Raw genomic sequence first — 17615 nt, 5'->3', positions numbered from 1 at the left:
CAGAGCAGTTTTTCAGTTAGCTTGAACCTCCACCCACATGACAGAAGCTACACCAAAAAGGGCCCCATTTGCCCCAGAATAAGGGCTTCCCCGTGGGGCACCTGTGGTGTAACCAGCACCATTTGAATTTACACCTTAGTTTATACTGAAAAGTCTTTCCCAGGTGGGGGAGCAGCCGGGTGGCCCTGCTCTGCACTACCACGTGTCACTGTCTGGGCGTGTCAGGGGGGCAGCCCCTTGTGAGGAGAGGGCCCCTGGCCCAGTGGTAACCCCTCTCGGTGATGGCAGGACTGCACTGATAGCTCCAGGATCGCTGCCTCAGGGCACAGGGTATGTGAGGTGCAGCAGGTGCTGGGGGCTCTGACTGACGTGACGATCCCCTTCTCCATGACCATGACCAGCACTGTTCCTTAGGGCTGCAGAAACAACCCCCCCAGCCCAGCTGAGCTGCCTGCAGACTCCATGCAGTGCCCCTACTCTACACCAACGGATTCTGCCTTATGGGCCACCTGATCTCCGCTATGCACTGAGGCTGGGGTACCCAGAGGAGCCCCAAGGAGCCTGGCAGCCGCATGCTATCGAAGAGGGGCCATGTCTGTTCTGTGTCTGCAGCACCCAGTCCAGTGGCGCCTGAGCCGTGCTGGGCCCCCAGCACTAGTGCAGTGAGTGCCTGATGCCCTCTGGCTCCCTTTGAGAAGTTCAGCCTAAATCCAGCACCCCCAGCAGAGCACCCAAAGCCTGTTGCCTTTGACTCTGTCCTGCCCCGATGCAGCCAGGGTCAGAGCTCTGTCTGGTTTCAGTGCGAGCGGACTGAGCTCTTTGTCTGGTTAGTGCAATCCAGCTCCTCGCTGCTCAGCCTCTGCCCCTGCCTCCTTCGCTGGAGTCCCGCTCCCTCCTTTCTGTCCCTGCAGTTAAAAAATTGCAGCCAATTAGGAGGAGAGTCGGGGGGAAGTCCTGGGCTCTGGAAGGCACTGATTGTAATGGTGTGTTTGCTTCCCACCGTGAGATTGCTACAAAGCTTTGCAAAAATATTGCTTAAATAAACAGAATGAGAGGAAACACTAGTGAGTGTCCAATCTGCATTATAATTAGGAGGAAGAATAACAATGGCGGAAACAACCCTTTCCCATCTGCAGCTGCAGTTTGTGCCAGCTGTATTTGAGGGGATGTCTGCACTGCAGTGTAAGCCCACCATTCAAACTCACGCTGTAGTGCCCATCCCTGGAGAAACAGCTGGTCCTTCCAAAGGGATCTCAAAGCATGTCCATAAATACAGGTAAGTGTCACCACTGAAATGCAGCCACCTCAGGGTGGAAGGGGGCAGCTCACAGCAGTGAGGAGAGGAAAAACATTGGCCAGGGACCGGGGTCAGAGCCGGACTGTTATGCAAAGTGCCCTGAGATCCCGTGTCCAGACTACAGGCAGGCAGGAGTTTGGGGTTGAAGAACTCATCTGAAAATACCATTTATTGTTGTTGTTTTTCACTAGCGCAAACACTTCATTGCGAATACCACCAGCCAGGGTGATGCCAGCCATCCCCACTGCCAGTGGAGAGCGTCCTCGAGGAAAGAGGCAGGACCAGACTGGACAGTCACCGTGATTCTGAGATTAACTCGCATCTCTTTAAGCTCCCCCGTAACAAAGGGGCCTTTCAGGCTGGGACCGGGGACAGTGGGTGAGAATGTGTAATTGGGTCCCCAGAGAGGGGTTGATTTAAACTAAACAGGGGCTGCTGCATGTCCCTGGCAGGGGTGGGGGGTGCTACGAGCCATTTCCAAGGAGAGGAGACGGGACCTTCAGCCTTGGGCTGAGGCTGAGCAATGAGCAGGTTCTCAGTGAACGGCACTGAGATGGGGCCATCCAAAGAGGGCTCTGGCTGCAGCCGGGCCAGAGCCCAGGAGGACCCTGAAAAGCAGTGAGCAGGGTGGAGGTGCGAGGGCCAGAGACAGCGCCTGTACTCATTGCACTACTGAGGAGGAGGATGCGTCCGCCAGCTGGAATCTGATTACCTGCCACCACCAGGCCGGCTGGAGAGGGCCTTCTCCGCAAACTGGAGCCAGCTCTGAATGCTGGGCAGTGCTACAGGCAGGTGGGCTCAGGAGACCTGGGTTACCCAGACCAACAGGCCTCTGTGCACCAGCTCACCATCTCTGTGCCAGAATCTCATCACACTCCAGCTGGGCCATCAGCTGACAGCCAGCAGAGCCGCTGGACAGCTAGATCGAAGCCCTTCCTCCCGACTGTACAGCGTGGCATAGCGCCTGGCACACAAACCAGGTTCTCTGGAGAGAACGGAGCATTTTAAACTGCTCCAGCAAACAGCATCAAGGGGAATCACTCAGCCACGGCACCAACTACAGCAAAGACACGTCCACTTAGAAACATCTTAGCTAAGGCCATGGCTACACTGGCACTTTACAGCGCTGCAACTTTCGCGCTCAGGGGTGTGAAAAAACACCCCCCGAGCGCTGCAAGATACAGCGCTGTAAAGCCTCAGTGTAATCAGCGCTGCAAGCTACACCCGTAAGGGATGTGGTTTACGTGCAGCGCTGGGAGAGCTCTCTCCCAGCGCTGCCGCTCTGACTACACTCACACTTCAAAGCGCTGCTGCGGCAGCGCTTTGAAATTTCAAGTGTAGCCATACCCTGAGCTAGTCTGGAGCTGCCCCCGCCCTGCAATGGCTCACTCATGCAGCTTCTCCTGGATGGACCCGGATGTCACACAGCATTAGCATAACGAGTCCACTGGGGGCTGCACGTTCTACTCTTTGGCCAGAGGGAAATAGTTACTTGTTCTCATTCTGGCTAATGCGAAGGTAGCACCCTGGATGTTTGCAAACAGTCTAACTTGATTTCTTTGTTACTAACCAGTGCCGTGACGGGGGGGTGGTATTAAACCCACCGGCTTTTCCAGGAGCGGCGCCAGGGTTTTTGGCACCCTAGGCGGGGGTCCTTCCGTGCTCCCGGTCTTTGGGGAACTTCGGCAGCGGGTCCCGGAGCGAGTGAAGGACCTGCCACAGAATTGCCGCCGAAGACCTGGAGAGCGGAAGGACGCCGCCCCCCCAAATCCTGGAGCCCTAAGCGACTGCCTAGGTCGCCTCAATGGAAGCGCCGGCCCTGGGCTTTTCCCAGGCATGTTTGACTGGAGCAGCTCTGCTGGACCAGCCTGGAATGCAGAGGGCAGAGCTCTTCCCGGATGCAGGCTGTTCTTGGCACCAGCAGCAGGCTGTTTCTCAAGACTAAATAAACGTGTATGAGCACACTTGGAGTAATCAGAGCTGGCAGGCACATTCTCTAGTGATTCCAGGCCCAGGAATGTGATTCACCTACCCAGCTAGCTCCGCATTTCTGCTTTGTTATGACTGAGATGGACAGAACCTTTCAAGCAGCAGCTGACAAATGTCAGAGTGGGAAGCTGTGTCTCTGCATGGCAGCCCTGAACAGAAACGCTCTGACGTAGCATTTCCTAAGGCAATAGGTCTCAGTGGGGCAGAACGGCCGTTCCGAGGGCTTTGCTGTATTCCTTGTCCCGAGGAATCACACAGAACTTAAAGACAAACTTTCCGTGGGCTCGAGATGCAGCCTCTACATGCCTGCAGCAGGCACATGTTGCCACAGTCCAGGTGACGTTCTCCATTGGGAATCTCAAGGTATATTCATGCTTCTCCCAGGCGGAGCCTCATGTTAGGAAAGCTCCTCCCAAAGCAAATCTGACAAGCCTCCACTCTCCTCAATCCAATCACTTGCACAGCACCACCAGAGAAGGAGCTTATGCTTAACAAACCACTCAAACCATTTAGACATACGGAGCATCCCAGAGGTGCTGGGGTGCTGCTGCACCCCCCTGGCTTGAAGTGATTTTCATCATATATAGGGTTGCCAACTTTCTAATCGGACAAAACTGAACACCGTAGCCCTGCCCCTGCCCCTTTCTCGAGGCCCTGCCCGCACTCACTACTTACTTCTCCCTCCATGGCTCGCTCTCACTCACTTTCATTGGGCTGGGGTGGGGGTTAGGGTGTGGGAGGGAGTGAGGGCTCTGGGCTGCGGCCAGGGATGAGGGGTTTGGGGTCCAGGATGAGGCTCCAGGTTTGGGCGGGGGACTCAAGGCTGGGGCAGGGGTTCGGGGCGCAGGTTTATCTCGAGCAGCTCCCAGTCAGCGGTGCAGAGGGTCTATGGCAGGCTCCCTGCTTGGCCTGGCACTGCGCTGTGCCCTGGAATCGGCCAGCAGGTCCGGTTCCTAGCGGGGGGGGGGGCAGGGGGGCAGGAGGCACCACACGCTACTCTCGCCCGCAGGTACTGCCCCCCCCAGCTCCCATTGGCCAGTGCCCACCCCAATTCATATACAGAGTTTAGTCTAGTTCAATGGCTCTCAGCACCCCCACTACACAAACGCCCCTGTCCAGAACCTCTGTCTTTCCCTGCCCCGGCCCGCTGGGGGGGGGGTGCTACATTCCCATCTATTGGACTGTAGCACCCTGGAGCAGGAACTAACCTTAGCGGGGTTCTGTGAGGTGTCTCATATGTTTTGGGGTGTTGTAAAGTAAGTAATAGCAAGAGTAGGTAGCAAGGTGAGAACAGAAGGATTTTCACTGCCTTGTTTGCTATTCCAAGGTGGGAAGAAGACATTCCCAGCCAACTGGGGCTGCGTGTGCAGGCGTGAGAGAGATGTGGGGAAACGCACTGTTAAAGCTCAAGTATCAGAGGGGCAGCCATGTTAGTCTGGATCTGTAAAAAGTGCCAGAGCCCTGTGGCACCTTATGGACTAACAGACGTATTGGAGCAGGAGCTTTTGTGGGTGAATACCCACTTCGTCGGATGCATTCACCACGAAAGCTCATGCTCCAATACATCTGTTAGTCTATGAGGTCCCACAGGACTCTTTTCTGCTTTAACCTTAACAAATGTCTCAAACTCTAGTTTCTAGCATTAATGCCAGAGCCTGGATAGAGTTTGTTACATTTCTCCAGGGTCTGTAGATGTTATTGTGCAAGACGTTATCTATTTGAGATGGTTTTTTCTCAGAGCCCTTGGGTAGAGAATCAGGAAAAACCGAGTCCTTAAATACAAGGACTAGGTACCAAGCCAGTTTTCTGGAGTCAGATCAAATATTGATTTGTTTACATGTGAGCAATTGCTGAACTGTAGAGTTAAACTTACTAACCAAGTTCGAGGCAGTGGATTATTATTTCACATATGCTCCAAATCTTGTGGCTATAGTATTTTTGCTAAGAAATTCTCACATTATATTTCAGCACCTGACCTCAGAACAAATTCCTCTCTTGGAAACTCTCAGATATTAAAGAGCAAGTTAATACGAATCTATTTCAAACTCATCTGTTTCAAGGGGAAGAATTTCAGCACGTCACTGCACCTTTTGCTTGGCATGTAAGGAATTTCATCAGGAGCATCCCCATACACTGACAGGATAATTTACAGACCCATGTGATAAACCGCATTTATTTGGTCTTTGAACATATTCCCCCGCTCTCTGCCCACTAGTTTTACTTCTAACATTCTCAAACCTCACAACAGCTATCAAACAGTGGCCATTTTTTAATTTAAAAGACAATCACAAAAATGTTTGCTTCATTCCCCTCCAATGTGGAATTTCTCTCACAAATCATTGCTCTGAAATCCAGGACTGGTAATAGTCGGTCCTGAACTCACTGAAGTTTTAAGGTCATTCAGTATTTTGTGATCCAGCAGTGCCAAAAATATCAGCCTCATCCTGCTGCAGTTCTGGGAATGCCCCTCATCCAAAGGGACTAAGCACATATATCTAACTTAGCAGGTTGCAAGCTCACAAGTCTCGGAATTCTAATGCACTTAAGGAAAAGCTGTTAAAAACCTCTAAAAATGATCAAGTTCTATTCTTTCTCCCTGGAGGTTTCTATATTAGGACTCGCAGTGCTGATGCAACCTGGCTTCACAGGTGAAGACAGAAAAAAAACAATTAAAATAAACTCTAAAAATAGCTAAAATAATTTAAAGCGTGTATAACCAAATTGTGTAGTGGTGATTTAGGGAATGTGGAACTTTTAAGTAGCAGGAGCAACCCAAATTCATGCCAGTAAAGTCATCACACACACACACACACACACACACACACACACTTTCCATTATTGAGGATTTACAAAGCAAGTGGGTCACAGCAAACGTTACAGGGGAGGCATGCAGACAGCATCGGTAAGGACAGCTCTATGTATCACAAGTCTGGCTGGGAAGCGGGGAACCTCTCATTTGGAGTTTTTGGCATGTCACTGAAAAGATAGGAAACAAGTCTCCAAAGGATCTACCTTTTCAAAGTACTTGATTTCGTACCCAGTGTTACTGGCACTAGGGAAGCCCGGCTCCTGCCATGACAAGGAAATGCTCTTCTGTTCAATTTTATCTGTGCGGATGTCAGCAATAAGAGCTGGTGCTGAAAAAGCAGAGAGAAGAAACAAGCAGATCACTAACGCCATCACCCCACAAGGCTGGGCTCCCCCATCACTCACCCCAGAAAAACAGCACCCCAATTATAGCATCTGACCATGCAGCCACGCCATGCAGAGACATCTCACGGAGACTTCCATGCACAGAGCTGCAGCAGAACTGGGCCCCTGAGGAACAGCATCATCAACCCATTTCTATTCCTGGTCACAGCAGCAAAATACAAAGGTGCCCTAGTGACAGATCACTTATGAATGCATGTCAGAAATACTCTCTTCTTCTGCAGCACAAAGGGCACGTCAGCTCTTGGGCTGACACAGTTTCACAGACAAACCCTTTGACACAACAGGTTTGACTCTACATTAGCCTAAGTTGTGTTGTAATAAAGGGCTAGTGGGCATCTGCATGACACACACATCGTGCACAGAACCGCCTTGTTTTTCTCTCTCTGCTGAGACAAGATGCTGGAAGGGCAGAGAAAATCTCACTCTTCTGCCATAAAACCAGGGTGCTGAGCGCAGCAAGCACCTGCTTTGTGGCCAAGAAGTGAGACAGCAGAGGACGACTGGATTTTATTTGGGCAATAAGACCCTGGAGTACAAGTCCTCTAGGACTACTGACCAGCCATGAGGAGACAGGGGCCCAGGGTTAGTCACAAGACACCAGCCAGTCACTGCTGCCCAGGTAATTCCACTCCACTGTATCCTATTCTGATAAGAGAGGCCCTGAGCTAGCTCCTTTAGAAGACACGTTTCCACAGGGCACTTAAAAGGCATGAAATAAACTCAACTGCACCTGTCTTCTTAGTGGCCTTCCAGCTGCACCCTGTCTGCAATTTTACAAACCCTGGGGCTCTGCCCTGCATGAAATGTGCAGGAACTCTCAGGATTCAGAGTATAAACATGGAGCAGAGGAAATCAGCTCTTCTTGATATAATTTTCAGTCAGCCAGTCACATCCCCAGGGCTTGCTTAGATCCTGGCCTGACTGCCTGTATTTACAATGCTATAGGTCAAGAACTGATGAAACAGGCAGAAATACATGGGAGGAGCTGAATTTGTAACCTTAGTTGTTTTGTTAATTTCATTCATCTGTTCAGTTTTGGTTAAAAGTACTGCCCTGTCAGGGTGGCCTGGCAGAAACCAGGAAAGGTCATCCGAAGGCAAGTTCAAAGGGTAACATTTTTAAATAAAGCAGCTTTGTTACAGCCAAAATCTTTTGCATTAAAACAGAGGGAAACTGCTTCAACTTCTGGCAACTGGTTTTAAACATGAAGAAACAAAAACTACAGGGCTCTGGGACCCTCTTTGCTGCTGCATTTAATTGTTTTGTAGCTTACGCACAGGGATCTGTCCAGTCAATTAGTCCAGGCAACACAAACAGGCTCTTTGCTTAAAAAAGGACCTTGTTAAATGTGGAACTCAAGCACCCTGGGCCAGATCCCCCCAGTTGCACTAAGGGGGTCTCCAGCCAGCCAGCTTAGCTTAGCTGTGGACTTGCATTGACCATCCATACTAGGAGCGGTTCTCCTCCCAGCTCTGTATCTTAGGTCCAGCATTCCCGTCTTGCGACATGCATACCCTCGCATTGACTGTCACCAGGAATTCTGCACATGTATGGAAAGCAGGGTATTGAAGTAGCGTTCTGCAGTGCAGAGCTGGGAGGGGAATCTCGCCTGAGCTCATTGGGTTAGCTAAGCAGTTTTTTGCCAGCAGATAAATCAGTGGCTAGTCAGTCTGCACTGGGCTGTTTAGTCATCTGCAGGAGGGAGATTGAGTGGGGCTGGGGTTTATAGCACACAACTTCCTGGGACCTTCTGCCTGTCAGAGTTTGTGAACTCTCACCACAGTCATACAGTGTTATGGGGCTGCAAGGTCACAGGTGAAAATGAGTCTCCTGGGGCCTCTAGAGGACACTGGTCTATCAGAAAATCACTCCATAACTGGCAGCTTCCAGCGCTGGAATAACATGGGGTGCAGTGCAGCACACCCAGGAGCGAGGTGCATCCCAGACTCAGGAGCCCATTCAAAACAGACACCAGTGGGGACACAGATCCATTTGCACAAACTCCTGAAAGTATTTTGTTTCCCTAGATACTTGTACCGCAGCTCAGCCCCACAGGGTCACAGCACCCGGTTTTCATCTCCGGTAGTGAGGGGTTTTTAGGCCTTTTCACTTTCTCTTTGAAAATCTGGCCCACAAAATACAGACAGTATAAATTAACTCCTAGCTCGGTTTCCTTGAAGTGACTGTTATGGCCAGAGGAACTACAAAGCTCCCCCAGAAGCTGGGTGTTAGCAGAGCTGAGATCTGAGAACAAACCAACACGGCTGTCTCCGTGGGAGGCCTGAGGTTCTTTTCCAGAAGCGCATGCCTTGCAGCTGAAGGGAACATGGCTGGAACCGTCTGCGGTAGCAGTCTTTACTGGAGGCATGCATCCGTTCACTGGGGCAACAGCCAGGGCTGTATTACTGCCATGGGGACGCAGGCAAGGGCAAGCGTCTTGCCATTTACCATGACAAGCAACAAGCTGGATTTCAAAGCTTCTGAAGAGAAAGCTCCAGTCATTTGGGAAAGAAGTGCAAAACTCACCAATATACAGACCATCAGCTGCTACAGGTTGTTGCTAAGCTTAGAGCAAACTCTCTGGCAAGCTACCAGAGCAGGAAGATTCACTGCAAGCCTTTCGGGTAGGCTCTGAGGGACGCTTTGTAATGCAGAGTAGATGAAGGAGACCAGAGTTCAGCTGTTTATTGCCCCATTAGCTTCCTGTTGTGCTGTTAATAGGCAGTAACCGGCCTCCTGGGCAGACAACTGGAATGCTTCAGACTCCAAGGGAAGTGAGACTAAATAGCAACACTCATTACACAGCTTCGCACTAGAAGAGGAAATCTGAGCAGAGCCCGGGGTCAGGCCCTTCCAACCCATCAGACAATAAAGAGAAATCAAATCTCTGCCTGGACATAACTCAGCATAGCATGGCCTGGCATTCACTGAATGTCAGACATAGGGCAGAGTTTGACACGCAGACAGCTTCCCTCCAGTCATCACCCAGGAGCACAGAACTGCTGCTCAAGTCACACGAAAACCAGGCTCTTTATTTGGCCGGATAGTCCTGTGTGACAATCCGACTCTAAGGATAATTTCATGTAAATTGGTGCCTCTTGATTATTGCACAGGCTCAGAGGACAGCCAAGCTCCTGTTTACTGGCTGGGTGTTGCTCCAAAGTGCAGAGTACTTAATTCCCTAAAGAAAAGGAGCCAGCAACAGCAGTGACTGCCAGTCTGGCAAGCCCCTAGCAGGGTCGAGCAGAAGGCAAGTGTCACGGAGTGTGGGGGAGTCCGGCCCTGCAACCCTCTTCCTGGGACCCACAGTGACTCTTAGCCAGCCAGTAAAACAGAAGGTTTATTGGACAACAGGAACACAGGTTACAGCAGGGCTTGCAGGCACAGTCAGGACCCCTCCACCGAGTCCTTCTGGGCTTTCAGGGTGCTTGGATCCTAGCTAGGATACCCTGAATTCCGCCCACACAGCCCAAGCCCAAACTCAAACTGCTTCCCTCCTGCCACTCCCTTCCTTTGCCCCCTTCCCGGGCAAAGTTGTTGACCTTTCCCCTCCCTTACCTAGCTCAGGTTACAGACCCTGGCATCGTCCATCCCCTAGAGTCCTCCCCTGCTCTCCCACTCCCCACACTGACAGTCCCTACTGCATCACATCTCTCCCCCCTTCAAGACTGAACTGAGCGGGGTCACTCTGCCCAGTGACCTGGGGAAGTTCAGGGCCCCCTCTCCGGGACAACGCATCCGCTGTCAGGTTGGCACTTCCCTTCACATGGACCACGTCCATGTCATAGGACGTGCAGGAGCAGGCTCCATCTCAGGAGCTTGGCGTTGGCTCCTTTCATCTGGTGCAGCCAGGTCAGGGGAGAGTGGTCGGTGTACACGGTGAAGTGTCGCCCAAAGAGATATGGCTCTAGCTTCTTAAGGGCCCACACCATGGCCAGGCATTCCTTCTCGATGGCCGCGTAGCTTTGTTCCCGGGGTAGCAGCTTCTTACTCAGGTACACGATGGGGTGTCTTTCCCCCTTTTTATCCTTCTGCATTAACACCGCCCCCAGTCCCGTCTCTGAGGCATCGGTGAACACCATAAAGGGTTTGTCAAAATCTGGGTTTGCCAGAACTGGGTCGCTAACCAGAGCCTCCTTCAGCGCCCGGAAAGCCTCCTGGCACTGCTCAGTCCAGATCACCTTGTCTGGCTTCCCCTTTTTGCACAGTTCAATGATGGGGCTGGCTATGGCACTGAAGTGGGGCACGAACCTTCGATAGTACCCCGCCATCCCAATAAAGGCCTGGACCTGCTTTTTGGTTTGGGGAGCAGGCCAGTCTCTGATCACCTCCACCTTGGCTGGTTCCGGCTTCAGGCAGCCGCTCCCCACCCGATGGCCCAGGTAAGATACTTCAGCCATCCCCACCTTGCACTTCTCAGCCTTTACTGTTAACCCTGCCTTTCGGAGTCGGTCCAGGACTTGTTTAACCTGGGACATGTGGTCCTCCAGGTCTGGCTGAAGACGCAGATGTCGTCAATATACGCCACGGCAAAACTCTCCATCCCCCTCAGTAGCTGATCTACCAGGCGCTGGAAGGTGGCCGGCGCTCCCTTGAGGCCGAAGGGCAGGGTCAAAAACTCATAGAGCCCCAGAGGGGTGATAAAGGCCGATTTCAGCCTGGCATCTGCGTCCAGCGGCACTTGCCAGTAGCCTTTGGTAAGATCCATAGTGGTGAGGTACCGAGCACCTCCCAGCTTGTCTAGGAGCTCGTCAGGCCTGGGCATAGGGTAGGCATCAGATACGGTGATGGCATTGAGCTTTCGATAGTCCACACAGAACCGGATTGACCCATCCTTCTTGGGAACCAGCACTACTGGCGAGGCCCAAGGGCTGGAAGACGGCTGGATCACCCCCAAAGCCAGCATGTCCCTGACCTCTCTTTCAAGACCCTGGGCAGTTTTACCAGTGACCCGAAAAGGGGAGCATCTTATAGGGGGATGTGACCCGGTCTCCACCCAGTGGACAGTCAAATTAGTGCGTCCAGGCTGGTTGGAAAACAGCTGTCGGTATAGATGCAGCACCCCTCTGATCTCAGCATGCTGGCCCGGGGTCAGCTGATCAGAGAGGGGAATCGCCTCCAGGGGGGAACCAGCTTTTGTCCCAGGGAATAGATCCACTAAGGGGTCATCTCCCTGCCCCTCCCAATGTCCACACACGGCCAACACCACATTCCCCCTGTCATAGTATGGTTTCATCATGTTCACATGGTACACCCGACGGTGATGTGCCTGGTTTGACAGCTCCACCACATAGTTTACCTCATTTAGTTGCTTGATAACCTTGAAAGGGCCTTCCCAGGCGGCCTGGAGTTTGTTTCTCCTCACGGGGATGAGGACCATCACCTGATCTCCGGTGGCGAAGGCACGGGCCCGTGCCGTGCGGTCATACCAGACCTTCTGCCTCCTCTGGGCTCGGGCCAGATTCTCCCTGGCCAGGCCCATGAGCTCGGCCAGTCTTTCCCGGAAGGTCAGGACATACTCCACCACTGACTCTCCCTCGGGAGAGGCCTTCCCCTCCCATTCGTCCCTCATCAGGTCTAGGGGCCCCCTTACCCGCCTTCCATACAACAGTTCGAAAGGTGAAAACCCGGTAGATTCCTGGGGCACCTCCCTGTACGCGAACAGCAGGTGAGGTAAGTACTTGTCCCAGTCCTGCGGGTGCTGGTTCATAAATGTTTTTAGCATCATCTTCAGCGTCCCGTTGAACCTTTCTACCAGCCCGTTGGACTGGGGGTGATACGCTGAGGTCCAGTTGTGCTGGACCCCACATTTCTGCCATAAGGACCGGAGCAGGGCCGACATGAAGTTGGACCCCTGGTCCATTAAGACCTCCTTGGGGAACCCCACCCGGCTGAAAATTGTCAGCAGCGCATCTGCCACTGTGTCGGCTTCGATAGAGGACAAGGCCACCGCCTCGGGGTAGCGAGTGGCAAAATCCACCACCACCAGGATGTATTTCTTCCCTGACCGGGTCATCTTGCTGAGGGGTCCCACTATGTCCATGGCCACCTTCTGGAAAGGTTCTTCTATGATGGATAAAGGCCTCAAAGCCGCTTTCCCCTTGTCCCGGGCCTTCCCCACCCTCTGGCAGGGGTCACAGGATTGGCAGTACTGTCGGACCTGGGTAAAGACCCCAGGCCAGTAAAAGTTCTGTAGCAGCCTCTGCCTGGTGCGTCGGATTTCCTGGTGCCCTGCGAGAGGGATGTCATGGGCCAGGTACAGCAGCTTGTGACGAAACTTCTGGGGAACCACCAGCTGCCTCCTGATCCCCCATGACTCTACTTCCCCTAGGGGAGCCCATTCTCGGTACAGGAACCCCTTCTCCCACAGGAACCTCTCCTTGCAACCTCTCCTCATGGTCTGTACGGCACTAAGGTCAGCCCGGTTCCGGTGCTTCCGCAAGGAGGGATCTTTCTGCAACTCAGCCTGGAACTCAGCAGCTGGGACAGGGATGGGGACCGGCTCTCTCTTGCTGGCTGGGTCTGAGGCCGCACCCTCTCTGCACCGTGCCCCTGGGCGTTCCCTGCTCCCTGGGTTAGGGTCCTGCACCTTGGGTTGAGTACCTTCCCCGTTGTCGGGGTGCAGTGCCCTTTGCCGACTCTGACTACAAGTCACGACCAGGGCACTTTGGGTGTTACTAGGCCAGTCCTCGAGATCCCCTCCCATCAACACGTCAGTGGGAAAATATCGGTGTACCCCCACATCCTTGGGGCCCTGCTTGGCCCCCCATTTCAGGTGTACCCTTGCCACGGGCACCTTGAATGGGGTCCCGCCCACGCCCATCAGGGTCAGGTAGGTGTCGGGCACCATCCAATCTGAGGCCACCACCTCGGGCCGGGCCAGTGTCACCTCTGCGCCCGTGTCCCAGTACCCAGTGACCTTCCTCCCATCTACCTCCAGGGGAACAATGCACTCCTTCCGGAGGAGCAGCCCCGCGCCCACCCGGTAAACCACAAACTAGGAGCCTGGCGCATCCACAGGTGGTATGTTGCCAGCCCCCCTTTCCTGGGAATGTAGCCCCTCCTCCGATTGGGTTTTTACCCAGTCCACCCTCTGCGGGTTGGGTCTGCTTGGTCTGTCCCTGAGCTTGGGGCACTGGGCCCGTATGTGACCTCGTTGGCCACAGCAATAGCAGCCCATGTCTCGTGGGTCCCCTTGAGTGAGTCGGAGGGACCTGCCGCTGGATGTTCCCCTTTTGGGGGGGTTCTCCATAGGACCCCGCTGGGAGGTCCCATGATGACACTCTCTCTGCGTTGAGGCAGGCTTGCTCCTTCGAGACTCCTCCCTGCCATCCCCTGCCCGACTGTCCACAAATTGGTCGGCCAGCTGGCCTGCGTGCTGTGGGTTCTCCGGCTTCTGGTCCATCAACCACAGCCTCAAGTCGGACGGGCACTGCTCGTACAGGTGCTCCAGTATGAATAGGTCAAGCAGGTCCTCTTTAGTTTGGGCCCCAGCTGTCCACTTGTGGGCATACCCCTGCGCCCGGTTGACCAGTTGTAGGTATGTGACCTCACGGGTTTTACGCTGGCTCCGGAACTTTTTCCGGTACATCTCAGGAGTCAGCCCAAACTCGCGGAGCAGGGCCTGTTTGAACAGTTCGTAGTCCCCTACCTCCGCCCCTTTCAGTCGGCTGTACACCTCCACGGCTGTGGAGTCCAGTAAGGGGGTGAGAACTGCGATCCTGTCTGCAGGGTCAACCCTGTGCAGCTCGCAGGCATTCTCAAAGGCCGTCAGCAAGGTATCTGTGTCCTCCCCCTCCTTACGCCGGGGCAGCAAGTGCTTATCAAAGCTCTTTGTAGGCTTGGGTCCCCCCTCACTCACCGCAGCCGGGGCCCCACTGCTCGCCAGCCGGGCCAGCTCCAGCTCATGTTTACGCTGTTTCTCCTTTTCCTCCCGCTCATGTTCACGCTGTTTCGCCTTCTCCTCCAGCTCATGTTCACGCTGTTTCGCCTTCTCCTCCAGCTTTTGCCTCTTTAACTCGAGCTTCTCCTTTTCATATTCCAGCCGCGTCCGCTCCATGGATGCCGAGCGTTGCCGGGAGGATCCCTTGCTGGGGGGTGGGCTTCGCCGGGCGGATCCCCTGCTGGCCGGGGGTGTCACGGTGCCCTCGGTATACACTGGGCTCCTCCCCGCCCTTCCCCTAGGCCTAGGAGGGGGGGGCTCGGGAAGCCCTCGTCTGCCGGCTGACCACTCCCAGTGGGGACAGACATTGGTGCCTGCGCTGCACCTGCCCGGCTGCTTCCCTCAGAGACAGGGCTCCGTTCATTCATGCGGTCTCCCTGCTCCAGCTGGGCAATCAGCTGGTCCTTGCTGAGCCTCCCTGGGTGCAGCCCCCTCTGCTTACACAGCTCCACCAGGTCACACTTGCGCCGCTTGGCATACATCTTCCTGCTGACCACTCACAGGCCGGGGTGCTCGCCGCTCCCCACGGTTTCCAGGGGGACCCCTAGTGCACCAGCCCTTCTTGAGGTCACCACCTCTCTGCCAGGGTCGAGCTGCAGACTCCTCCGCCCCTGGGACCGCTCGCTGCAATCCCCCGGGGGACCCTGTTACTGCAAAGTCCTTCTCACTGGGCACACACTTCCAGGGGTTAACCACCCCTTCGTTTTACTGCTCCCCAGTCACTTACTGCAGGAAGCGCCGTCCACGGGGTGCAGTATCTCCCGCCGCTGCCACCAGTTGTCACGGAGTGTGGGGGAGTCCGGCCCTGCACCCCTCTTCCTGGGACCCACAGTGACTCTCAGCCAGCCAGTAAAACAGAAGGTTTATTGGACAACAGGAACACAGGTTACAGCAGAGCTTGCAGGCACAGTCAGGACCCCTCCATCGAGTCCTTCTGGGCTTTCAGGGTGCTTGGATCCTAGCTAGGATACCCTGAATTCCGCCCACACAGCCCAAGCCCAAACTCAAACTGCTTCCCTCCTGCCACTCCCTTCCTTTGTCCCCTTCCCGGGCAAAGGTGTTGACCTTTCCCCTCCCTTACCTAGCTCAGGTTACAGGCCCTGGCATCGTCCATCCCCTAGAGTCCTCCCCTGCTCTCCCATTCCCCACACAGACAGTCCCTACTGCATCACAGCAAGTCACTCAAAAATGATTGGCAGCGCAAAAAAGAGGCTTTCCTGCCCCAGGACCAGCGCCTGGTTCAACACCACCTCAGATGAGGAGAGAGAGGAAGGCACCCAGCACTACTAGCACAGGAGCGCAGAGCCAGCTGGAATTCACTCTACCCAGGTGGAGCAAAATCCCAACGGGGGATAAAAACTGTTGGTTTGTTTCAAACGCAGCTTCACCGTGTGACACCTGAAGTAGCAAGCAGGGTAATGGGTAACGAAACCCCCAGCCCAGGATTCCAGAACCAAGTGCCCAGCCTTCCTCCCCACGTTGTTCACGTTTAGTTCTCCCACTCGTGTTAACCTGCCCGGGAGCCAAAGCAAACTGAGCCATGTGGAGCTGGGACCAGTTGGTAAGCATGAAAGCAGCCAACCTGTGCTAACCCTGGGCCCCTCCCCTGGGAGCTCAGCCTTTGCCCCAGCACTCAAGGCAGGGAGAAGGGAACGACTTGTCTGCCTCCCTCTACTGCATGGATTTCGTCTCCCCGGTGCCTGCCTCTTGCACTGCTGCCAGCTGCCCCTCCTCACCCGCCACCTGCTAAACCAACCCTTTGTGCCCTCCGGGCGGCATGTCACCTGTACTCCCCAGGCTCTGCGGGCATGCTGTGTGTGGCATGCCACAGCGCTAACTGTCCTGTACTCTTCTGCCGTACGGGAGATACCAGCGGGACCTGGACTGCATTGTCAGAGTGTCACAAGAAGCTGGGTCAGGGACGGGACACCCGCTGAGGCACACGCTGTGGGATAGAGGCCTCACACTCAAAGCCTCGCCTCCCCACTGACATGTTTTTTGCTGATTTATCAGGAACAGGGGAATGGGCTGATTGGCATCCCCTGGGGTTCTCCAGCCCAACCACTTTGATAGATAGTTCAGCAGTTAAAATCTGTCTGTAGCAAACTGGATATTCAAATGTCCACTGAAGCCCCGTTTTTGTCCCAGATTAATGAGAAGCCCCGACTCTCCCCTGCAGTTGACCATGCCAATTACGGCCTGTCACATCTCTCCCATGAGGCGGCACCGATTGCTCTGACACCGATTGTTTTCTGTTCTTGGCGTGTTCCTCCTAATACAAAGTCTCTTTCGCAGTTCGCTGTAGCTTGTTGGGCTGCCAAGACCTCCCTCCTTCCCCAGCCAGACGCTGTTCATTCTAGGATCTAGGTCCTGGGAATGCCCAAGGAGCAGAGCAGAGCATTTCACCCCCTTGAGCCGCAAGGCAAGAGCAGAGGAGAGACTTTACACTGACTGATTTATCCTCTGAAATGAGCTTCTTTGAGGAACTTTTGATCTGCTGGTGGCTGTTCACAACCAATTCCCCACTGAGAACGCTGCTTGCGCCTGTCCCCTTTCTGCTGCTGGAGCAATGAAGAGGCTGAACCATGGCCCCGAATCAGGGACACAAATTCTTTGATGTTCCTTTCCCCCGATCCTCAGTGGTCACCAGAGAACAGCAGCGATAACCAGTCTCCGCGGTCAGACCCCAAAGGAGGGAATTTGCTGTTTCCCTAGTCCTGGTTTGCTTCCATTTTCCAGCACACCCACTGAACTGGGCATTTACATTCTCTCACTCACAGTCAGAGGGAGCATCCATGTCTGGGAGGCTGGAGCAAGGGATTGTGAGTCAAGTCTCCTGGGCTCTAGACCAACTCGACCACCAACACTGTGGGTGGCCTTTGGCAAGACACTTCATCTTTGTTCCCCAGCGTCCTCCTCTGGAAAGCTAAGACCAGGATCTTCCTGTCTCACAGCAGGAGTGCTGTGAATTTTAATCACTGAACTGGCACCTCAGTTGCCCTTCTGTAGCATCCTTCCTCTGGAGAGTCCCAGCATTGTTATATACATCAGCACACCTAGGATTTCTCCTGCTCCAGAGCCATCCCCGACCCCATGGGTCATTGACAGGAAATGGGAGCCTGGGGCAGGTCACAAAGAGATGTGAAGGGGTACCCTGTTTTCACGGATTCTGTC

The 17615-nt window shown here is 54.1% G+C and overlaps 1 protein-coding gene across 1 annotated transcript in view; it reads right to left on the bottom strand.

Annotated features, from left to right (window-relative positions):
* LOC127039284 (ephrin type-A receptor 7-like) overlaps positions 1-17615 on the bottom strand; it is an 83028-nt gene that overhangs the window by 40453 nt on the left and 24960 nt on the right. Inside the window, exon 4 of the mRNA XM_050932689.1 lies at positions 6299-6423. Within this exon, the coding sequence (XP_050788646.1) occupies positions 6299-6423 (125 nt within the window). The remainder of the gene's footprint in view (positions 1-6298; positions 6424-17615) is intronic.

This window comes from Gopherus flavomarginatus, chromosome 22 (assembly GCF_025201925.1).
Source record: "Gopherus flavomarginatus isolate rGopFla2 chromosome 22, rGopFla2.mat.asm, whole genome shotgun sequence".
In the NCBI taxonomy this organism is placed as follows: Eukaryota; Metazoa; Chordata; order Testudines; family Testudinidae; genus Gopherus; species Gopherus flavomarginatus.
Note: the sequence above shows the minus strand (reverse complement) of the source record. Positions and strands in the feature narration are given on the sequence as shown.